This window comes from Nicotiana tabacum, chromosome 1 (assembly GCF_000715075.1).
Source record: "Nicotiana tabacum cultivar K326 chromosome 1, ASM71507v2, whole genome shotgun sequence".
NCBI lineage: Eukaryota > Viridiplantae > Streptophyta > Magnoliopsida > Solanales > Solanaceae > Nicotiana > Nicotiana tabacum.
In genome coordinates this window covers 4689732-4712659 of record NC_134080.1, presented here as the reverse complement: position 1 = coordinate 4712659, position 22928 = coordinate 4689732, and the positions used below count along the sequence as shown (strand labels likewise).

At 34.9% G+C, this 22928-nt stretch overlaps 3 protein-coding genes across 4 annotated transcripts; all 3 read left to right on the top strand.

Annotated features, from left to right (window-relative positions):
* The first annotated feature begins 1437 nt into the window (after positions 1-1437).
* Positions 1438-2571, top strand: LOC107799079 (plant UBX domain-containing protein 7-like). The gene has a single exon (XM_016622151.1). It carries the CDS (start codon positions 1438-1440, stop codon positions 2569-2571), a length of 1134 nt encoding a protein of 377 aa, XP_016477637.1.
* An 8084-nt stretch (positions 2572-10655) lies between these two features.
* Positions 10656-14829, top strand: LOC107799078 (protein trichome birefringence-like 23). The gene is made up of 3 exons (XM_075230078.1): positions 10656-11172; positions 12026-12312; positions 13616-14829. The coding sequence occupies exons 1-3, from the start codon at positions 10932-10934 to the stop codon at positions 14387-14389; spliced, it is 1302 nt and encodes a 433-aa protein (XP_075086179.1). The 5' UTR covers positions 10656-10931; the 3' UTR covers positions 14390-14829.
* A 1379-nt stretch (positions 14830-16208) lies between these two features.
* On the top strand, positions 16209-19492 carry LOC107799076 (high mobility group B protein 6). 2 transcript variants are annotated; one of them, XM_016622149.2, is made up of 8 exons: positions 16209-16764; positions 17253-17378; positions 17470-17744; positions 17828-17933; positions 18056-18121; positions 18339-18509; positions 18617-18799; positions 19254-19492. In XM_016622149.2, exons 1-8 carry the CDS (start codon positions 16297-16299, stop codon positions 19362-19364), a joined length of 1506 nt encoding a protein of 501 aa, XP_016477635.2. In that variant the 5' UTR covers positions 16209-16296; the 3' UTR covers positions 19365-19492. The 2 variants fall into 2 exon arrangements, with proteins under 2 accessions (XP_016477635.2, XP_016477634.2); XM_016622148.2 differs by having other exon boundaries at positions 18614-18799.
* Positions 19493-22928: the final 3436 nt, after the last annotated feature.

Here is a 22928-nt window from a genome sequence, read left to right as displayed (position 1 = left end):
TCTTTTAACTATTTTGCCATCCCTAGCTGAAATTATGGTATTTGGCATATTTAAGATAAATAATTGTAGAAATTAAGCCATGAATGGTAATCCTAAATTGTTCATGTTGGAAATGTTATTGGGTCGGGTTCGCCCATAATAGGGAGAAATTTAAAAATAGCCAGATTTACAAGCGGTATTCAAAAATAGTCATAGTTTCAAAAGTAATCGAAATTTAGCCACTTTTCATGTAAAGATAAATCTGAACGAAAGCACTGTTCAAAATCTGAAAAATACTCCAGTATAATATAATGAAGTTCCAGCATAAGCATACTGGAGTTTCAGTATAATATACCGGTCCAGCATAATATGCTGGAAGTTCATACACAAGTGCTCCAATCTTCAGTATATTATACGGGAAGTTTCTGCGTGTTGGAGTTCCAGCATAATATGCTGGAAGTTCATACACAGGTGCACCGATCTCCAGTATATTATGCTGGAACTTTCTGTGTTGCAGCAAAATAGTAGCTATTTTTTAATAACTTTGCAAACGCTGGCTATTTTTGAAGGACCAGTCCGAAAACTGGCTAGCCCGTGCTATTTTTACCCCCATAATAGGTGCAAGATGGCCCACAAGCCCATTGATTATTCTTCTACGTAAAACCTTAAAGCTAGCATATATAAACACTATTATGTGTGTTTAAGAATGGCTTTTACATCAATAACAAAATGGCTAGGGTTTTTGAGTTGCGAGGATTTATTGGATTTTGCTGCAAGTCATCCAAACTCCTTTCAAGAAGAATTACCTCAATTAGCCGCTCACATAATTTGCAAAACAAAAAATAGCCAACAAATATATAATATATGCATAATTTATGTATACCTGTGTATAATCAATATATAATCTATGTATACCGCCTAAAAAAGTAAAGATTAGATTTGGCCGGCTATTTGGGTAATATGTAATCCCGTACGAGGCCAAAGTTATTAATTTTGACCATAAAATTAAACATATATTTTTCAAGTATTTTAAAATAAAATTTACGTTTTTGGAAACTACATGTAAAATACTATAAGTCATAATAATTTATATTTTAAAAACTTATAAAACATTTAAGAAACTTGTGGTCAAAGATTAACCTCGTACATTCCCCAAATAGTAATGTAGACACATAAATTAAACTATCGGGAGTAGTATTTTACGGTTATATAAGACAGTCTAATATTTGGTTGTTACTATAGTTTCTTTAATTTATTCCTAAATAAATTTTATAGTTTTACAACTAATAGTAATCCTAAATTATGTAGGAGATAGTTTTCAACAGTTTCTTAATTCACGTGTAAAATAGTTTTCCTAGTCAAAATCAAATAAGTGTTTCCTATTTCCTATCAAAATAGGTTTCCTACCATTATAAATAGAAGTATTACTACCTATTTTTTTACAACGAAAAGAAAATCATGGAATCATACCAACAGATGTTAATTTCTTCTTTCCTTGAAATTGCCATAGATCAAACCGCCGATACTGCTCGCCAATTTCTTCAGACAACAAAATGGAATCTTGAGGAAGCAATTCAACTTTTCTACAATAATGAACTTGTTGATAATCCTAGCTTGAATGGAGACGATGACGATGACGATGATGACGACGACGATGATGATGATGTACGGCCGCCTTTACATGTAGAAAGAGAAGTTATTTATGGTCATAATAATACAGTACAATATAATGGTAACAGTTCGTCACACAACTTTGATGATGAAATATTGAGTCGTCTTGGAGATGTTTGGAGGGTAGAGGAACGAGACGATAATCTTGCTTCTATGTATCGTCCACCCTTTGCTTTGATATACAACGGGCCTTTTAACAACGCGATTGATACAGCAAAAACACAGAACAAATGGCTGTTAGTGAACATGCAATCCATGCAAGAATTCACGTCACACTTGCTAAACAAAGATACTTGGGCTAACGATTATATTGCTCGGATTATAAAAAAGAATTTTATTTTCTGGCAAGTAAATGATCACACTGAGGAAGGCCAAAAAGTTTGCACGTACTATAAATTAAATTCTTTGCCTGTTATATTAGTAATTGATCCTATAACAGGTCAAAAAGTGCATTCTTGGAATGGAATGGTTCAGCCTGAAATTCTATTAAAGGATATTACATCTTTTATTGATCTTAGCCCCTCAGAATATCATGCTAATTTATTGCATAAACGATCTAGGAAAAATCCTCGCGATGAAATTAAAGAAGATGAAGGCGTACAACAGACTAATGAAATCAAAGAAGTAATGAAGATTTGCTATCCAACTCTACCTGAAGAACCAGAAGGTGATAGGAATTTAATTTGCAGAGTTGCGATTCGCCTTCCTGATGGACGTAGAATACAGAGGAATTTTTTAAAAATTGATTCAATTAAGTTGTTATGGTCTTATTGTTGTGTTGAGTTTGAGGAAGCAGAGACAAGGCCATTTCGATTCAGACAAGTTATTCCAGGGGCAGTGAAGTTTTTAGAGTATGATAGTAACTTAAATTTTGAGGAGTCAGATCTTAATAATTCTATTGTTTCTGTAACTTGGGAATGAATTTCCATTGATTTTCATAATGATGTAACTTAGCTTGAGTTTTATTGATTGTTACAAATTTTTCTGGGTTGATTGAATTGTTTAGCTTCCTTACAATATCTTTTTTTTTTAAGAATATTTCGGGGCTTATTTATTGAAAAAGAGATTTTTTTCCCCACAACTATGAACTAACTTCCTACTCAAAAATGAAATTTGAATTTATTTGTAAATTCTAGCACCTTTTCGGCCTCTCTATAGTTCCGCTCAAAAGCAACCCCATCTTTTTCTTTATTCTTTTAGCGACTTAAGTGTTTTTTGGGTAAAAGTTTAACAAGATTTTATTAAGAACAAGAGGTTATTCAGCTCGTAATGTGCCCAAGGTGCTCTTTTTGAGCGAAATTTGGGAGGCTACTGGTTTTGGCTAGTATCCATGTAGCCTACATCGTAGCCTACATGGGGCCATCCCGTGCTTCACGTGTCCATATTGAAACGAGTGGTAACTAAGGGACGAGTTACTCATCGTCCCCATAGAGAATACTGAAATTAATGAAGGCTTGGCTTATGAAGAAGCTCTTGTTGCCATAGTCGAGTTATAGGTGTGGAAAGGTGTTAGAGAAAGCTCTACATTATTCCTAATCCAAAAGTTGTTGAGTTTCTTTTTAGTATAGAAAGATATTAAAAAGAGTGTGAATGGAAAATGGAGGGAAATAAAAATTTTGGGTAAAATTTTAAGTTTCACTCTCCTTTTAATGAGACATTGTCCCTCATTGGTAGAAGAAAAGGAGTTTGGTGGGTTTATATACAAATGCACTTCATTTAGCTCTTAAAGAGTTAGGAAGAAGGCAAGCCTCGCGCCGTCGTCGTCGCTCGCTCGACATCGGCTTCGGTTAATTGATTGATTAATTTTTTGGACCAAATTTATTTGTTAATAGTAGATATTAACGTAATATTATCCGCATTTGTAATGGGTATGTTCCAATCCGTGTATTGTACCACCAATTGCAATAGCAGTCACCTAGTGCTCCTCCCACCATGGGGGCGAGTCTCACAACTGACTGCTATAAATATGAGCAGCAGCAGTTGGAGAATAACACACCAAAAAAAAAACAGAATTGAGAGCTATTGATCCTCTCTTCACCGAAAACTCAACGTTGGCTATAATTTGCATTCCTTCCTCTCAGAATTTCCATTCGACTTCTGAGTTCTCCTCCCTTGTTCTGCATTATTTTAAACTACAAACAAAGCATCCGTAAGTGTGATTTGCTGCCGAACTTTGTGTTCACTGAAACACTGGGGTTTGAAGTACCGCTACACCAGTGTGTAATTCGTTCTATCTTGGGAGGAAATAATCCATAACCTTGGGTACTAGGAGGGGATTAAATTACTTAAGGAAACACTGTGAATTCAGTGGGCTCGAATTAATTTCTATTTTATTTATATTTACGTTTATAAGCTAACGTTCTAATTTTCAGAATCATTATTTACAAAATACAGGCAAAGTAACAAGCTTAAGGAATTTAATAATTTTAATTTCTGTATTTGTGTTACTTTTATTATTCTGGAAGCTAAAACCTTTGTGGTTTTTGTGTACTCCCGTTTGGAGAGTAAAACCTTCGTGGTGGTTTGTTGGAGATTAAAATCTACGTGATTTTTACTCCAGTTTTAAAGCCTTCGTGGCGTTTTGTTGGAGATTAAAATCTACGTGATTTTTTACTCCAGTTTTAAACGTTTGTTTGTATCATTTTTTTTTCCAAAAAAAATGGCGAATGACAACGGAAATCAAGTTGTTCCGATGGTGACTGCCAATGCATCGACAAGCCGAACACCGGCTTTAGCACCAGCAGAAAAACCCGAAAATTTTTTCGGGATTGATTTCAAGCGCTGGCAGCAGAAGATGTTCTTCTACCTGACTACGTTATGTCTACAGAAGTTCATCAAGGAAGATGTTCCTGATCTGCCAGATGAAACTCCAGAGAATGAAAGCTTTCTCGTGATTGAGGCGTGGAAGCATTCTGATTTTTTGTGCAAGAATTATATTCTTAGCGGACTGGATGATAATCTGTATAATGTATACAGTGGCGTGGAGACATCAAAAGAATTGTGGAATGCTCTTGAAAAGAAATACAAAATTGAAGATGCTGGGATGAAGAAATTCGTCGTTGCAAAATTTTTGGACTACAAAATGGTAGATAGCAAGTCTGTTATTACCCAAGTCCAGGAATTGCAAGTAATTATTCATGATCTACTTGCTGAAGGTATATTTCAAAAGAATACTGATGTTGAAAGTAAAATTTTTAGTAATTTTACTAATGGAATTTTCATTGAAGGTCTTGTCATCAATGAAGCATTCCAAGTAGCAACAATAATTGAGAAGTTGCCTCCATTGTGGAAGGACTTCAAAATTTATTTGAAACACAAACAAAAGGAGATGTCCCTTGAAGATCTCATTGTTCGATTGAGAATCGAAGAGGACAATAAAGCTGCTGAAAAGAGAGGCCATGGAAATTCAACAATAATGGGAGCAAATATTGTTGAAGATAACAAAAAGATAAAGAAGGCTTCTGGTCCGAAATACAACCCAAGCAAGAAGCGGTTCAGTGGAAACTGCTACAACTGTGGAAAAACCGGACACAAATCTACGAAGTGTCGTGCTCGGAAGAAAGACAAGAAAAAGGGTCAAACAAATATGGTAGAAAAGCATGATGATGTTGATGACTTGTGTGCCATGCTTTCTGAATGCAACATGGTAGGAAATCCTAAGGAGTGGTGGATTGATTCTGGAGCCACTCGCCATGTTTGTGCTATGAGGGAAGCATTTTAAACCTATGATTTTGCTGGACCCGAAGAGACGCTTTCTATGGGAAATGTTTCTACAACAAAAATTAAAAGATATTTCTCAAGATGACTTCTGGCAAGGTCATGACTTTGAACAACGTCCTTCATATTTCCGAAATTAGGAAGAATTTAGTCTCTACTGGACTTCTTGTAAAGCACGGTTTCAAGTGCGTTTTTGTATCCGACAAGGTTGTAATAAGTAAGAATGAAATGTTTGTAGGAAAAGGGTACCTCACCGAGGGCCTTTTCAAGCTCCATGTAATAGTTGTTGACAATAATAATAAGAATTCAGCTTCTTCTTACTTACTTGAGTCAAATAATTTATGGCATGTACGTTTAGGTCATGTCAATTATAAAACCTTACGGAAAATGATTAACTTGGAAATATTGCCTAAATTTGAATGCGAAAAATCAAAATATCAAATATGTGTGGAATCTAAGTATGTTAAACATCCTTATAAGTCGGTAGAAAGGAATTCAAATCCTTTAAACTTAATTCACACAGATATTTGTGATATGAAGTCAATACCATCTCGCGGTGGAAAGAAGTATTTCATAACTTTTATTGACGACAATACTCGATATTGTTATGTTTACTTACTTAATAGTAAAGATGAAGCAATAGACGCATTTAAGCAATACAAAAATGAAGTTGAAACGCAACTTAACAAGAAAATAAAAATGATAAGAAGTGATAGGGGTGGTGAATATGAATCTCCTTTTGAACAAATATGTTTAGAATATGAAATTATTCATCAAACAACAGCCCCTTACACGCCCCAATCCAATGGGATTGCGGAAAGAAAGAATCGTTCATTAAAGGAGATGATGAACGTATTGTTGATAAATTCTGGTTTGCCACCAAACTTGTGGGGGGGGGAAGCCGTTCTTACGGCTAACCGGATACTAAATCGAGTACCCCATAGCAAAACACAATCCATTCCATATGAAAAATGGAAAGGAAGGAAACCCAACTTGAATTATTTGAAAGTGTGGGGGTGTTTGGCAAAAGTGCAAGTTCCTAAACCCAAAAGGGTAAAAATAGGACCGAAAACAATTGATTGTGTTTTCATAGGATATGCGACCAATAGTAAAGCATATCGATTTCTGGTTCATAAATCAGAAAATCCCGACATTCATAGATAATATGGTTATAGAATAGATAATGCTGAGTTCTTTGAAAATATATATCCGTATAAAAAGGAATGTGAGTTGTTTGGTGAAGGATCTAAACGACCTCGGGAAGAAACAAAAGAAAGTACATTTAATCAGGGGATCCAAGACGTAGTAAACGTCAAAGAACGTCTACTTCGTTTGGACCAGATTTTGTGACTTTCTTATTGGAAAATGAGCCTCGAACATTTAAAGAAGCTATGTCTTCTTCAGAATCATTGTTCTGGAAAGAGGCAGTCAATAGTGAAATAGAATCCATATTGAACAATCATACATGGGAATTGTTTGATCTTCCTCCTGGAAATAAACCTTTGGGTTGTAAATGGATTTTTAAAAGAAAAATGAAAGATGATGACACTATTGATAAATTTAAGGCAAGACTTGTTGTCAAAGGGTATAGACAACGAGAAGGTCTTGACTACTTTGATACATAGTCTCCAGTGATGAGAATTACGTCCATATGAATGCTAGTAGCTTTAGCTGCAGTTTATGGTCTTGAAATTCATCAAATGGACGTAAAGACAACCTTCTTAAATGGAGATTTGGAGGAAGAAATCTACATGGAACAACCTGAAGGGTTTGTGGTTCCAGGTAAAGAAAAGAAGGTATGTAGACTTGTTAAGTCCCTTTACAGACTAAAATAAGCACCTAAACAATGGCATGCGAAATTTGACCAAACAATGTTGTCAAATGGTTTTAAGATAAATGAATGTGATAAATGTGTGTACATTAAAAATGTTCCAAATCACATAGTCATTGTTTGTCTATATGTGGATGATATGCTGATAATGAGTAATGACATTGCCAACATAAATGCGACTAAGCGTATGCTAACTAGCAAGTTTGATATGAAGGACTTGGGAGTTGCGGATTTAATTCTGGGGATTAAGATCCAAAAGTCTCCTCAAGGTCTGACATTGTCACAATCTCATTATATTAAGACAGTACTTGAAAAATTCAAGCACTTAGGCTTTAAAGTTGCAAAGACTCCAATTGACGTGAATCTTGCATTAGCAAAGAACAAAGGCCAAAGCATATCAAAATTGAATTATGCTCGTGTGTTGGGATGCTTAATGTACATCATGAATTGTACACGACCAGATATAGCTTGTGCTATAAGTAAACTGAGTCGATACACGAGCAATCTAGGTCAATCTCACTGGATGGCAATGAAACGAGTTTTGGGATATTTAGAACATACCCAAAACTTTGATTTGCACTACAGTAAATATCCTGCGGTGATTGAAGGATATTGTGATTCAAATTGGATCACCGGTTCAACTGATTCGAGTCCACAAGTTGATATGTATTCACTATTAGTAGAGGAGTGGTATCTTGGAAGTCGTCCAAACAAATATGTATTGCTCGCTCTACAATGGAGGCTGAGTTCATAGCCTTAGATAAAGCCGGTGAAGAAGCTGAATGGCTCCGAAATTTCTTAGAAGACATTCCATTTTGGCCCAAACCGCTGGCACCAATATGCATACATTGTGATAGCCAAGCAGCAATTGGAAGGGCTGGGAGTGTTATGTATAACGGTAAATCTCGTCATATACGACGAAGGCATAAAACCGTTAGGCAACTACTCTCTAGAGAAATTATCACGATTGACTATGTAAGGTCAAGTGATAATGTGTCGGATCCACTTACAAAAGGCCTAACTAGAGAGGTAGTTGAGAAATCATCGAGGGAAATGGGACTATGGCCGAGAACAAGTCATTGAGGCGGTAACTCTACCTAGAAGACTTGAGATCCCAAGATCTAGGTTCAAGGAGATCAAACAAAGTCATTAATGACGGTTCAACATTGTCAACAAAAATTTTGGTCCATTCTCGTGATGAGACAATGTTCAGTACCAAGGATAAAACATTAAGGCTTTTTAATGATTTCTAAATTTGATACAGGGTATATCAAATAGTGTATCTACGGGATGACAAGTTTAGGAATCACCTATGTAAGTGTGAAGTGTTAGCCGCTTCAAGGAGAATTTTGCAAGGCCAATTCTCTACGCACTTATGAAACCAGGCAGTGTTCATGAATGAAACGAACACAACAATGAGAACCAAAGACGGTTAATGGATTGATTGTGTGACTTATGGTTGTCTAGGTATACACTAAATTTCGACGATTCAAAGATATCAAATCTACCGATTGACTGAGTATATCCAACATAAGTTCACTACAGAAAGTTCAAAGGGAAACCTACTTATCCAGATGCAATTAATCCTTGCTTGCAAATCACACAAGTTTTTCATGCATACTTCCGTGATATAGTCATTCCCCATTCATGTGGGGGATTGTTGAGTTTCTTTTTAATATAGAAAGGTATTAAAAAGAGGGTGAATGAGAAATGGAGGGAAATAAAAATTTTGAGTAAAATTTTAAATTTCCTTCTCCTTTTAATGAGACATTGTCCCTCATTGGTAGAAGAAAAAGAGTTTGGTGGGTTTATATACAAATGCACTTCATGTAGCTCTTAAAGAGTTAGGAAGAAGGCAAGCCTCGCGCCGTCGTCGTCGCTCGCTCAGCTCGGCTTCAGCTACGGCTTCGGATTCGGTGATCGATTGATTGATTAATTTTTTGGACCAAATTTATTTGTTAATAGTAGATATTAACGTAATATTATCCGTGTTTGTAACGGATATGTTCCAATCCGTGTATTGTACCACCAGTTGCAATAGCAGCCGCCTAGTGCTCCTCCCACCATGGCTAAGTGCTTGCTCCATAACAAGCTAGTGCATGCTCCACCATGGCTTGCTCCATAACAAGCTAGTGCATGCTCCACCATGGAGAGGGGGCGAGTCTCACAACTGACTGCCATAAATATGAGCAGCAGCAGTTGGAGAATAACACACCAAAAAAAAAAATTAGAATTGAGAGCTATTAATCTTCTCTTCACCGAAAACTCAACGTTGGCTATAATTTGCATTCCTTCCTCTCAGAATTTCCATTCGACTTCTGAGTTCTCCTCCCTTGTTCTGCATTGTTTTAAACTACAAACAAAACATTCGTAAGTGTGATTTGCTGCCGAACTTTGTGTTCACTGAAACACTGGGGTTTGAAGTACCGCTACACCAATTGTAATTCGTTCTATCCTGGGAGGAAATAATCCATAACCTTGGGTACTAGGAGGGGATTAAATTCTTTAAAGAAATACTGTGAATTCAGTGGGCTCGAATTAATTTCTGTTTTATTTATATTTACGTTTATAAGCTAACGTTCTAATTTCCAGAATCATTATTTACAAAATACAGGCAAAGTAACAAAAGTGTCATGCTAAAAAGATACTATTCCTTTCATTCAATTTATGTGAAGGCCTTTAACTGAATACGGAATTTAAGAAAGACTTTTAAAACTTATAGTCTAGAATAAGAAATAGATATTTATATGCTTATAATTAATTATCTCATTAACATACACGAAGATGACATTCTTCTTTACACATACTAAAAAGGAAGAGTGCGACGTAAAATGAAATAGAATATTAATAGTAAAATTTAATGATAGTTTGTCATGTACAAAATTAGCAATGTCAAAATCAGCGCTCATGTAATTATCATTTTCTTTAGTTGGTAAATTAATTCAATCATCTAAATAGTGTGTACTACCACATTAGGTAAGGGACATAAACCATAAAGCTAAAATGTATATTTCTTAATCATAATGTAGTCCCAGATTATTATATTTTCAGATTTTGAATTATGAAGTCTTTATATTGAAGAAAACCAATCACCCATTTGGCACATCTTCATTGGGTGCAAATATATACTTAATTGAGAGGAATACTTTAATTTATTTATTTTAAACAAGGGTAGATCTTATAGATAAACTACATTAATCTAAACCCGTAGCTTAAAATATTCAATAAGTAAGTACAAAATACAAATAGTAGTAATAAATTTCAAACCCTATAAATTTGGCGAGATGTGGTAAAATTACAACTCTATAAAATTCAAATTATGAATCCCCATTTTAAATATTTAACAATTTTTTCTACATAATGGGGTAATAAAATGGGAATCCTATGATCTAAAAATGGTTAATTTTTCTTTTTGTGTACTTATTTACTTATAAATAATGGTAATTAAAATATTCCCTGGTTATGTATCTTCTGTTTCTGTCCGAACTCCAAACCAAAACTCAATTGTTTAACATTTCTTCATCATGTGCTTCTGCAATTTACTACACACTCCACACAGTCCACCTTTGTCGGCTCTTTCAACTTGTATTTAATACTGTATTATCCTCTATCTGTTTCACTTATTGACACTAAAGTTCAATACCCTTTTGAAATCTTGAGCAAAAGATCACATCTTTATGGATTTTCATTAAAGATCTTCGCCCCATAGTGAAAATAGAAGAGCTCAGTGTGAATGCTGAAGAAAATGTTGTTTTCTTGGAAATCATGGTGGAGGTCATTATACAAGCAAAATCACTTTGTTTTAAAGTTGGGATTTTCGATTTTGTTATTGGGTCTTGCTTTTAGGCTTTTATTTTCAAGATCTGATGTGATTTCTGAAGTTCAAGAAACTCCTTTTGTTCAAAAGACTCAATCTTTATCGCCTCCAGTTTCTTTCAGTTTGCCTGAAACTGCAGATCAGATTGGTCCTCAAGGTATTTGAGCTTTTTCCTATTCCTGGCTTTATATATTTGTGAATATATATATATATATATATATATATATATATATATATATATATATATATATATATATATATATGTGTGTGTGTGTGTGTGTGTGTGTGTGTGTGTGTGTGTGTGTGTGTGTGTGTGTGTGTGTGTGTGTGTGTGTGTGTGTGTGTGTGTGTGTGTGTGTGTGTGTGTGTGTGTGTGTGTGTGTGTGTGTGTGTGTGAGTATGAAATTTAAGTACTTTTGGATCTATTATAGCTATAATTTTTAAAAGTTGAGTTTAAGTTTTATGCACGGATGGTTAAAATATTTGCACCATCATGTTGTTTAAATAATAATTGTAGGTAACTCAATGTAATAACATTATCCTAGAATATATAGTAAGTAACATGGTGTAAAACATTCATTACGCTGTCAGTGTATATAACTTAAATATGCGTTTGTATTAATTACACTGTAGTGGGTGCAGTGTTAATCCACATTCTCTGAGCTATGATCAATAATTTGTATGTTTGTGGCTGTAGTAAGTCAAAATGTGCAAAGCATAAATGCTTTGTTATACCCTTTGCTTTTCATTTAGTGTGGAACTCTGTATAGTTTGTGGGGGAGGGACTTGTTTTAATTGGAATTGTTACCTAAGGGTTGAAGTTGAACTTGACAAAATAAGTGGATCATTTTGTTTGATTTAGTTATCTTGCTTTACGTCATAGTAAGTTATAGATCTGTTGGCTGATTCTTTAGCTGCTATTCTTTTATAGTATGTGTCTTGTTTTGGAATATCAAGTTTGTTGTATCTGTTGTCACATGGTGTGATTTGTTTCCTTGGATGTGCTATAGAGCAAGCAGGGAAGTGTAATCTTTTCAATGGAGATTGGATTCCTGATCCATCTGGTCCTGTTTACACGAACGAGACATGCAAATTTATTGAAAGCCATCAGAATTGTATGACGAATGGCCGGCCTGATACTGGTTATCTTTACTGGAGGTGGAATCCACGTAGTTGCCAGTTGCCTCGGTTTGATTCACATAAGTTTCTTCAGTTAATGAGTAATAAAACATGGGCATTGATCGGTGATTCAATTTCAAGGAACCATGTCCAATCATTTCTTTGTGTACTCTCAAAGGTAACTAGTCATAGTCGTTGTCAATTGTTCTATGTTGCTTCTGTAAGTTTTGGTTGTTCTTTTGCCATGTTTCCACCATAATTTAGCATTGTTGATCAAGTAACAATTGATCTTTTTCTTCTTCCCATTGCTTGGAAAATCTTTTTTCATGAAGGCACAGTACATTTTGCTCACTTGCCTTGAATAAGCGCTTAACTTTTGCGTAGGACATTTTTGTTATCTATGATGTTCCACTCCATTCCCATGTTTGGTATCCTCAATTATGTTCGGTCCGTGCCACCAAAAATGTACCCTTCCCCTTTTGTTGTTGAGGAATGGGTTAGAGAAAATTTGCCTGAAGTAAAAATTGGATTGATACAACTTTCTGTACTAATATAAAATGCATTGGAACTTTCTACTTTAAAAACAGTGGACAACATTTGGGCAGCCCAATGAGAAAGCCAGTCAACTTGGAATGGAGGTAGTATTCAGTTTGGATCTCATTAAATTTAGGTGCGCAAACATTAAAGTGCAAGTGTTTAACTTTGTATTGCATGGAAGCTGTTACTGGGAGATAGCTTGAATGTTTTTAATCACCATTATAATGTCGGCAGAGTATTTCCCTGTGTATGAACAGGGCATCGTACTTCTTAAAGAGATTTTTGCTGGTTTCTTTCAATTTAATTTTTTTTGTTAAAGCCTTAAAATTTCTCCCCGATCTTCATGTTTGTCGTTGCTTCCCACCATTTTTAATCTCTATCCGGAAATGCTTGTAACGGTTAATTATTGAGCTATCAAGTTCGGTTAGCTATACTTGGGGTACCAAAAGCCAACCAGTTGCATGGTAGCAGGTTTCAGCATACACTTCGGTTATGAAGACCTTGTATTAGAGTAGTTGAAGCAAGGAGCGTCCTGTGTAAAGTTTTAGAGGTTAGATCTGTCAGAAGAATCGGACTGCTTATAAGACGTTTTAATAAATTTAGAAGTCCATTTGTCTCAGAAACTACAGTGTTATATAACTAAGCTAGGTATCTATTACAGTAACATTTTTTATCTTGGATGCGGCTTTTGGCCGTAATGGATGTTTCACTAATGCTGGCCATCCGGTAGCCCGATTAATTGCTTGCAATTTTGCTAATTGTTGAGTGATTATGAGGTGCTATTCATCTGTCTTTTTTAATTTCTTGTATAATCCGCACAAGGATGCGATGCTACTATTTGAAGGTTCTACTTTCGTGAACTTGTCACTCTTCTAACTATAGGTTTGTGCTTTTTTTTTTTGTTCTTTTATTCTTTTTAATCTTATTGGACGATGCTATTTCAGGTAGAGGAAGCCATTGAAGTATACCATGACAAGGAGTACCGGTCCAGGAGATGGTTATTCCCCTCATACAACTTTACCGTTTCAGTTATTTGGTCCCCCTTTCTGGCACAAGCAGCTATATTTGAAGACTACAACGGAGTTTCCACATCTGAGATTGAACTTCATCTCGACAAGCTTGATGCGAGTTGGACTGATCAGTTTAACAATTTTGATTATATGATATTTGCAAGCGGTGAGTGGTATGTCAAAACTGCAATCTACTATGAAAACGATACAGTAGTGGGCTGCCACTACTGTCCCAAAAGGAACTTGACCGAGCTTGGTTTCGACTTTGCGTACCGTAAAGTTCTTGGAAATTTTTTCAACTATCTTCTCTCATCAAATCACAAAGGCATGATGTTTTTTAGGACCGCGACACCAGACCATTTCGAGAATGGTGAGTGGTTTAGTGGTGGACATTGTAAAAGAACCAAACCGGTGAAGGAAGGTAAGTTCAATTTGACCGAGATTAACAAGATTCTACATGAAATCGAAATAGAGGAAATTGGAAAAGCTACAGCTAAAGCTTCTGAGACGGGTTTGAATCTAAAGCTTTTCGATGTAACTGCCCTTTCATTAATGAGGCCCGATGGGCATCCAGGTCCGTACAGGTATTTTCAACCGTTTGCAAAAGATAAGAATGCGAAAATCATCAATGACTGCTTGCATTGGTGTTTGCCTGGACCTATAGATGCTTGGAATGATATGCTAATGGAGATGGTGTTAAATGGTTAATTTCATAAACTTGTGAAGTGGAAGTTGTTTCTTGAGCAAATAGGCAGACCAGTTCATTGAGATGGCATTTACTGAGAACAGACATTGCTCGCTTGTGTATCCTACTCTGTGATGTGAATACTAGAGATTTAAGCCACACGATGGGTGCTGCTCGCGACCATGTTCCTCGGGTTAAGCTTCAGTTTGCTTATATATAATTTTTTTCATTGGGGAAGTTCATCTTAATTATAATGTTGTTCATTGATTCTCATATATATGATTTTTCAGGAATCTGTAGTGGGATTTATTTTTGAGGGGATTTGGAATATATATAGAGATCTGAATCAAATGAGAATTTGATGATGGTGAGTCACAGATTGTGTTGTACACTTATAAAATTAGCAAGTCACATGCTAAGATAGATTGGTGCAGTTTTCCACTAATTACTTATTTGATATTACAAACTTTTGAATGATTCTTTGTAGTTTAACCATCTCTTAGAATTTGATCTTAAATTCTGTAACTGTAAAGTGCTGTTTAGGTTGGTCCTGGAAATGTGAGCAATATATGCTCTCTGTTAGCCTCGGTTAAGAAAGAAGGCCTTAAGAATGCAAATTCTAGCCGATGTGCTTAAACCTTAGTGGACAGAGTTATACTTGGTGAAACAGTCGAGGTACACGTAAGCTGGTCAGAACACTTTAAACAAAAGAATTTTAAAAAGGGGTATTATCACTTTTAGCCCGTGCCAGAAACTATTTATATCTGGTAGCCGAAAAAGTATATAAAATTTGTATTATTTTTGGATATAACATACAAAATGTATATATATACAAAAGTTATACAAATTTTATACATTTTTTCGGCTATTATTTTTACAACGGCTATACATTATCTTTTTTCCATTAAAAACAACATTTGCTGAATGACTTATATTAGGTTCCAAAATATTGTTATTATTGGAGTTCAATCAAAATCCCGTTCTTCTGAGTTACTATCCCTCGCTTTTTTATGGGTCCACCTCTACTTAGAATAAAATAAAACAAGAAAAAAAGGAAAATTAGCCTATTTTGGTTTTTCCTTTGCCCAATTAACCCGATTAGCCGTCCACTCAATCGCTTAAACAAAAAATAGGTAGCGAGGGTGAATAATTAATGTATATGACTAGAAAAAACAAATAATAAATTTGGATGTTTACTTGTGTAAAGATGCCTTTTCCTTTTCGGGTTTAAGTATAAAAATAGCATGGGTTAGCTAATTTTCAGACTGGTAATTGAGAAATAGCTAACGTTTGTAAAGTCATTGAAAAATAATCATTATTTTGCTGCAATACGGAAAGTTCCAGCATAATATACTAGCGATTGGAGCACATGTGTATGAACTTCCAGCATATTATGCTGAACTAATATATTATGCTGGAACTCCAGTATATTATGTTGGAAGTTCACATGTAAAAGAATTCGTACTCCGGTATATTATGCTGGAATATTTTCCAAATTTTGAACAGTATTCGTTCAAATTTATCTTTACATAAAAAGTGACTAAATTTCGATTACTTTTGAAATTGTGGCTATTTTTCAATTACCACTTGTAAATCTGGCTATTTTTGAATTTTACCCGGTTTAGTGGTCTATTGAATGGGCTTTAAGAATTTTCCAATTTAAGAGTGTTTAAAAGGATATTGTCAATCCAATTCCAATTCTGCTAACGGTAAAGATTTTCAAATTTTATAACCTTGGAACTCAAAGCACTTTTTGAAACAAAGTGGACTTTGAATTTGAAAAAACTAACCGTTGGCTCTCCACTTTCCTATATAAAACCCAATTTTCTCCACCCTGTAGTCAGTCCTATACCATTAACTTTACTCTTTCTAGCTTCAACCTATTGTTCAAACCCCCCTCTCCTCCCCCCTCCCCCTCCATATCCTAGCCATGGCTACCACTGCTGAGATGGCCCTCGTCGCCGAACTTGTCCCCGCAAAGAAGGGGAGGTCGAGGAAGGCGCTGAAGCAGAAAAATCCATCATCGAACGAAGCCAATATATTGGCTGCTATTGTAACTCAGTCGCCTTCACTGGCGTTGCCAGTGGACGACTCAGTTAAGGAGAACCTTGAAACCCTCACACAACCACGATCCGAAAAGAAAACAAACAAGAGAGGAGCCTCAAAGGCTAAGAAACAAACAGAAACTGAAAATTCATTTGAGAAAGAGTTGCTAGAAATGCAAGAAAAGCTTCAAAAGATGACACTTGAGAAGGAGCAGACTGAGGAAATTTTGAAAGCCAGAGAGGATATGTTGAAGCAGAAGGAGGAAGAGCTCGAAGCTCGGGATAAAGAGCAAGAGAAGCTTCAAATTGAACTCAAAAAGTTGCAGAAAATGAAAGAGTTCAAACCAACCCTGGTATGTTTCTTAAATCTCGTTTCTATTAGTCTTTTCTTTGCAGCATTCCTTGTAGAAAAGTTGACATTTTTATTTTTGGGGATTGAGGCGCAGTTTATTTTATATTTCATAAAAATTCTTGTCTGTAAGTAGTAATCCTAAAGCTGACATTTTTATTGTTAGGTATTGAGGCGTAGTTGATTTTATATTTCATTAATTCTTGTTTGTAACTAGCAATCGCAAAGCTGACATTTTTATTGTTTGGGATTGATGCGTAGTTGGTTTATTTCATTAAATTCTTGTTTGTAACTAGTAATCCCAAAAGACATTTTTATTATTTGGGTTGAGGCCCAAGTGATTTTATCATTAATTCTTATTTGTAACTAGTAGTTCCAACACTGTCATATTGTCGTTTGGGATTAAGGCGTAGTTGATTTATATCTCAGATATTCTTGTTTGTAACTAGTAGTTGTTTGAAAGCTGACATTTTTATTTTTATTTTTCATTAGAATTTCCCTATAGTGCAATCTCTAAGGGACAAAGAGGAGAAAAAGGAGAAGAAGAAGAAGGCAGATCCTTCGAAGAAAAGGCCAGCAGCGCCGTACGTATTGTGGTGCAAAGATCAATGGAATGAGGTATTGCTACAATCTTAGTTCAAATGTTCATTGCATTTTGTACTTTTTTAATATACTGGTTTTTTTTTATAGTGGGAATTTGTTATTTCAGGTGAAAAAGGCTAACCCAAATGCTGAGTTCAAAGAGATATCAAATTTATTGGGGGCAAAGTGGAAAACAATAAGTGCAGAAGAAAAGAAGCCTTATGAGGAAAAATACCAAGCTGAAAAGGAAGCTTACTTGAAAATTGTCGGGAAGGAGAAGCGCGAATTAGAAGCTATGAGGCTCTTAGATGAAGAGCAGAAACAGAAAACAGCTATGGAATTGCTTGAACAATATATTCAATTCCAACAAGGAGCAATTGAAAATGAAAACAAGAAGAAAAAGTAACATTCCCTTTCTGTGTCCTACTTGTTTTTGTGCCTATGAACTTTAAATCTTATATTCGCCTCGTTATTCATCTTTATAGGAAAGAAAAAGACCCCTTGAAACCAAAACAGCCATTATCAGCATTTTTCCTGTTTACAAATGAGCGTCGCGCTGCTCTACTTGCTGAGAACAAGAATGTAAAGGAGGTAAATGATGAGTTTCGTTGTTTGCACGACTGCTCTACTTGCTTGGGGTTGAGGCTTAGTTGTTGTCGTTACTATTTATAGGGCTTATTAAATTCCTTAACTTAGTATTTCTCAATTTATAGGTGGCAAAAATTACAGGTGAAGAGTGGAAGAACATGACAGAGAAACAAAAAGCACCTTATGAAGGGGTATTTTACTTTGTTTTAGAAATTGAATCCCTTTGTTTCACTCAAATATTTCGATTTTTATTGGAAACAATCTCTCTGCCCTTCCAGGCCAGGGGTAAGGCTGCGTACATGCTATCCTTCCCAGACCGCACTTGTGGGAATACACTGATTGTTGTTGTTGTTGTTGTTGTTGTTATCCTTGTTGTCAGAAGCTAAATAAATTCTTTCAAATATGCAGATGGCAATGAAGAGAAAGGAGAAATATTTGCAAGAAATGGAAGTTTATAAGAAGAAAAAAGACGAAGAAGCTGCTGCACATTCGAAGGAAGAGGAGGAACTGATGAAACTTAAGAAACAAGAAGCACTTCAATTGCTCAAAAAGAAAGAAAAGACAGAAAATTTAATCAAGGTTCTTATTATATATTGTTGCTCTAGCCATTCTTGATCCAATTTCTGATTAGGCTATGAAACTCGAATTAGCTTATTGATTTGGTTTGTTGTTGTGGTGATTAGCAGAAAACGAAAGAAAATCGCCAAAAGAAGAAACAAAAGGAAGACAATGTTGTGGATCCTAACAAACCAAAGAAGCCTGCTGGATCATTCTTTCTCTTCAGCAAAGAGGAAAGGAAGAAACTAGTCGAAGAGCGCCCTGGAATCAATAATTCTACTATTACTGCTCTCATTTCTCTAAAATGGAAGGTAAATAAAGAGTTTAAGTTCCGTGCAATGTATAGATTTCTACGCTATTAGATTAACTTGACCAATAGCAACGTGAAAATGGCCCCCTCTTTAGTGGGATTACATGAGCAAATGCCTGAACCAAAATATGTTATTGCTATGGGAGCCTGTACTATTACAGGCGGGATGTTCAGTTGCGATTCTTATAGTACTGTTCGGGGAGTCGATAAGCTAATTCCCACTCGTAGTTGTCTGAGTCGTTGCGTTAGGGCAATACAACTACGAGAATCAGTCGTCCTAACATTACTGTACTCTTCATAGCAAGTCTGATATGGTAACCTGAAGAATAGAATTGATAACCTTCCTATTATAACCAATTAAATTGAACTGACATTGTATATAACTTGTTTCAGTACAAAGTTTACATATTTTTCTTTAGTGTGTGTTGATGTAGAGCTATTGTTGTGATGTGTAGGAATTGAGTGAAGAAGAAAAACAAGTGTGGAACAACAAAGCAGCTGAAGCATACAAAAAGGAAATGGAAGAGTACAACAAATCTGTAGCAGAAAAGCAGAACAACAATTAGAAATAGTAGAAATAACTATAATATGTTCAACTGATTATGTTGAACATAGAATGATTGCTAGTTAGTTGAAGTAGTAAATAGGTATCATTCCAATTTCCTTTGTTGTTTAGTAGCAGTTAAATCTTTGCTAATGTCCTTTTCACATGTGACTTCTAATGGAAGACATTCACACAACTTTTTCAAGTGTCTGAGCACTACATAGAAGACATTGAATATTCACACTTTTTCACCCGAACCCCCTTCGCAAAAAAATTACACATAATTTATTTTATATATATATATATATAATGTTTTGAATCTCCTTGACATTCTTGGGTTAAAACCGGTTCAAAAATATTCTTAACGCAATGAGATATTATCCGCTTGGGAATTCCCCAAAAGGACTAAGCCAGGCCCCCACACCACCTGCCAAATAGATACAAAGATACTCTTCATAGCCTGTTCGGCCATGAAATTTTCAGTTTTCTATTTGTTCAGCCAAATAGAAGTTTTCACTTTCAAAAATTCAAAAAAAAAAACAAAATTATATTCATGTCCAAACACAACTCTAATTTTCAAATACCATTTCTTGAATTTTATTTTTTTTATTTTTTTTTACATTTTTTCAAAATTTTCCAATTCTTATGTCGAGACTCCCACTAAGTTTCTAACATGTGAGATTTTTTTGAATTTTACATTCTTATGTCCAAACCCCCCACTTAATACTGGTGTGATATTGTTGATTTTTTTCAAAAATCTACAACAACCTTTCGGCCAATTTTCTTGCAAATTTTATCCAACTTCATATTTTAATGCAATGTTGGAATTATAATTAATCTCTTTCTTTATTTAAAATTTGAGTGAAACTAACTTTGCTGGCAGTAAAAATCTTACTGCTATCGCAAAATAATAATAATAATAATAATATTAGATGTTAGAGCCACAAACCTTCTTTTTTTTTTAAAAGAAGGTTCTATCTTGACTTAGTGACTATTGGCATTTCATTTCTTTTATTTTTATAGTTTTTTTTATGATTATACAATTATCTCAATGATTTCCACTCGTATTAACATGGAGTCCAATTACAACAAATGTGATCCTCAATAACCGGAGACAAGATTCATATAGTCCGATATATTAAAAATAAATTTCTCTTTTATTTGTTCACTTGATCAATAATAATTTATTTATCATTAGGTAATCACACTTCCCAACTCATGCTTTGTTGTTAGATTTAGTTACTAACATGCAATATTTTTTCATGTTTTATCCTTATCATTAACTATTAATTCTTTAAATCATTTCTCAAAACTTTTATAAATGCAAATTATAAAATATATACTTTATTTATTTTTTTCTTAAACAGAGTGTAAAGTTAAAAATGAACAACTAAACATAGACGGAAGAAGTAACTTTTTGGGAGGAGTATCAAGTCATACTGGTAAAAGAGAACATAGGGACAATAATAGATAACCTCACACTATTTAAAATCGAGACTCCAACTCTTGATAGAATTGTGGATTACGTAGTAGGGAACTGATCCTCTTTAATGTTCATCTATTAAGTGGGGTTGTTCTTGAGTAGTAGTTGGAGTATATAGTACTCCTCCGATCCATAATACGTGGTCAATTTATTTTTAGCACGTCGATTAAGATAATATTAAATTCTATATAAAAGTACCTAATATGACTAAACTATCCTTAATTAAATATTTAATGTGAGTAGTAAGAAATTTTAATTTTTTTTAGTGATATGTACGTACGGATAATTTTGTAAAAATAAATTAAATTTTTTCTTGATTATATAAATGGACATTTATTTTAGAGCAAAATAAAAAAGCAAATTAATCATTTATTGTGGACCGAAAAAAAGTACGTAATAGCAAAAAGAATAGAAAAAGAGGAAGAAACGAAATAAGTTTGTTTGTCGGCTTTTGCGTCATATTAGATGTGAAGAAAGAAGTAAACATTACGTGTGGGAAAGCAGATTTTTGTCCTTCTAATATCAGAAGCACTTACGAAATTTGTTTGGTGTTTATGAGTTAAATGGAAATTGGAAATAACACTTCACAAATACTCCTTCCATTTACTTTTACTTGGTATGTGTCACACCTCCTTTTTGCGCGTCTACCCCGAAGGATAAATGCGTGAGGGAGTTTTTCCAATTTAAGTGACAATATTCGAAATGAGATTATTTATTTAATTCAGAGTCGCCACTTGGGAAAGATTTGGCTTTTGGTGTCCCAAGTCACCGGTTTATCTTGAATCCCAATTCGAGGAAAATATTCGACTTTCCAAATAAAGTCTGCGGACCAGAAATTCTAAGTAAGGAATTCTGTTGACCAGAGGGAAGGTGTTAGGTACCCCCGAATCCCGTGGTTCTAGCACGGTCGCTTAAATTGTTGTAATGGCTAAATATCTGATTTTATACATGTTATGACTTGTGTGCTTTTATTAAGTTTAAACCGCTTTTATTATTATTATTTTAATATAATTGCAACGTCGTGAAAATGCATCTCGAACCACGTCACAATCAATGCACCCGTGGTTGTTAATACGTTCCGACCCCGTTGAGATTTGGATTTGGGTCACATAAATGCGCACCCGAATTTAAGAATGTAAATTAATTAAAATCGTGCCTAAAGAGTCTAACGCATTATTATCTTTGAGGAAGGCAGTGAAATTCGCTAAACGGCTCATCCCAAATTCTAAGTACTTATTATGACCAATTATTGAGGGCCCCGCAATTTGCATTTTTATTTGGCGAGGCTCGTCTCATTATCAAAAAGCATTGACCTATAGTGACTATGTTTTCTATTTTGTTCGTCTCTATAATGAAAGAAAAAGAGTTCTAACTTATTTACATGCTCACGAGTTATTATAGTTGAGTTTCAAAAGTGAGTCGTTAAATCTGAAAACGATACAATAAGAGCAGTCAGTTAACAATTATGGGCCCAGGTCCGATGTATAAGGGGTAAAACTGGACCTGTGCCATCCTTATTCAGATGTTGGGCTTAGCTAAATGATTCTACACATGTTCAAACTTTAAGAATCCGAAATGAAAGTGATACCTAATGAAACCCGTTTTTAACGAATTTAGATGAGCAAGTTGTTAACTAAAATAGTTTGAACTATCGAGTAATCAACCTAAGGCCTGATGTGTATTTGGAACATGCTGTTTAATCGAACAAATTGAACTAGCAGAATGTTACAACTACACTATTAGTCCTTTTAAACTAAAAACCTACGGGGAAGAAGTTTACAACTTAAACTGCTATAGGATAGTGCCCATGTTATACATAACCAACAACTACCTGATTCTAGTGAAGGCAACTAGCTAACATATATACAACCGAGATTTAGTATATAACCAGAGTTTACATGGGCAGCGCATAGAATGTTTTAGGTACAGACAGTAAAAGAAAGAAAAGACTACATTAAACTACAGCTTCAAATCTTTCCTATTTTTGCATTCATGCTGAGTAGCTTACAAGATGAACCAGTGTATCAGTTTGTGTACCTGGTATTTGGAAAGCAAGGAAAGAAGATGAAGATCAGTAGAAGCAGCAGTAGTGTAAATACACAG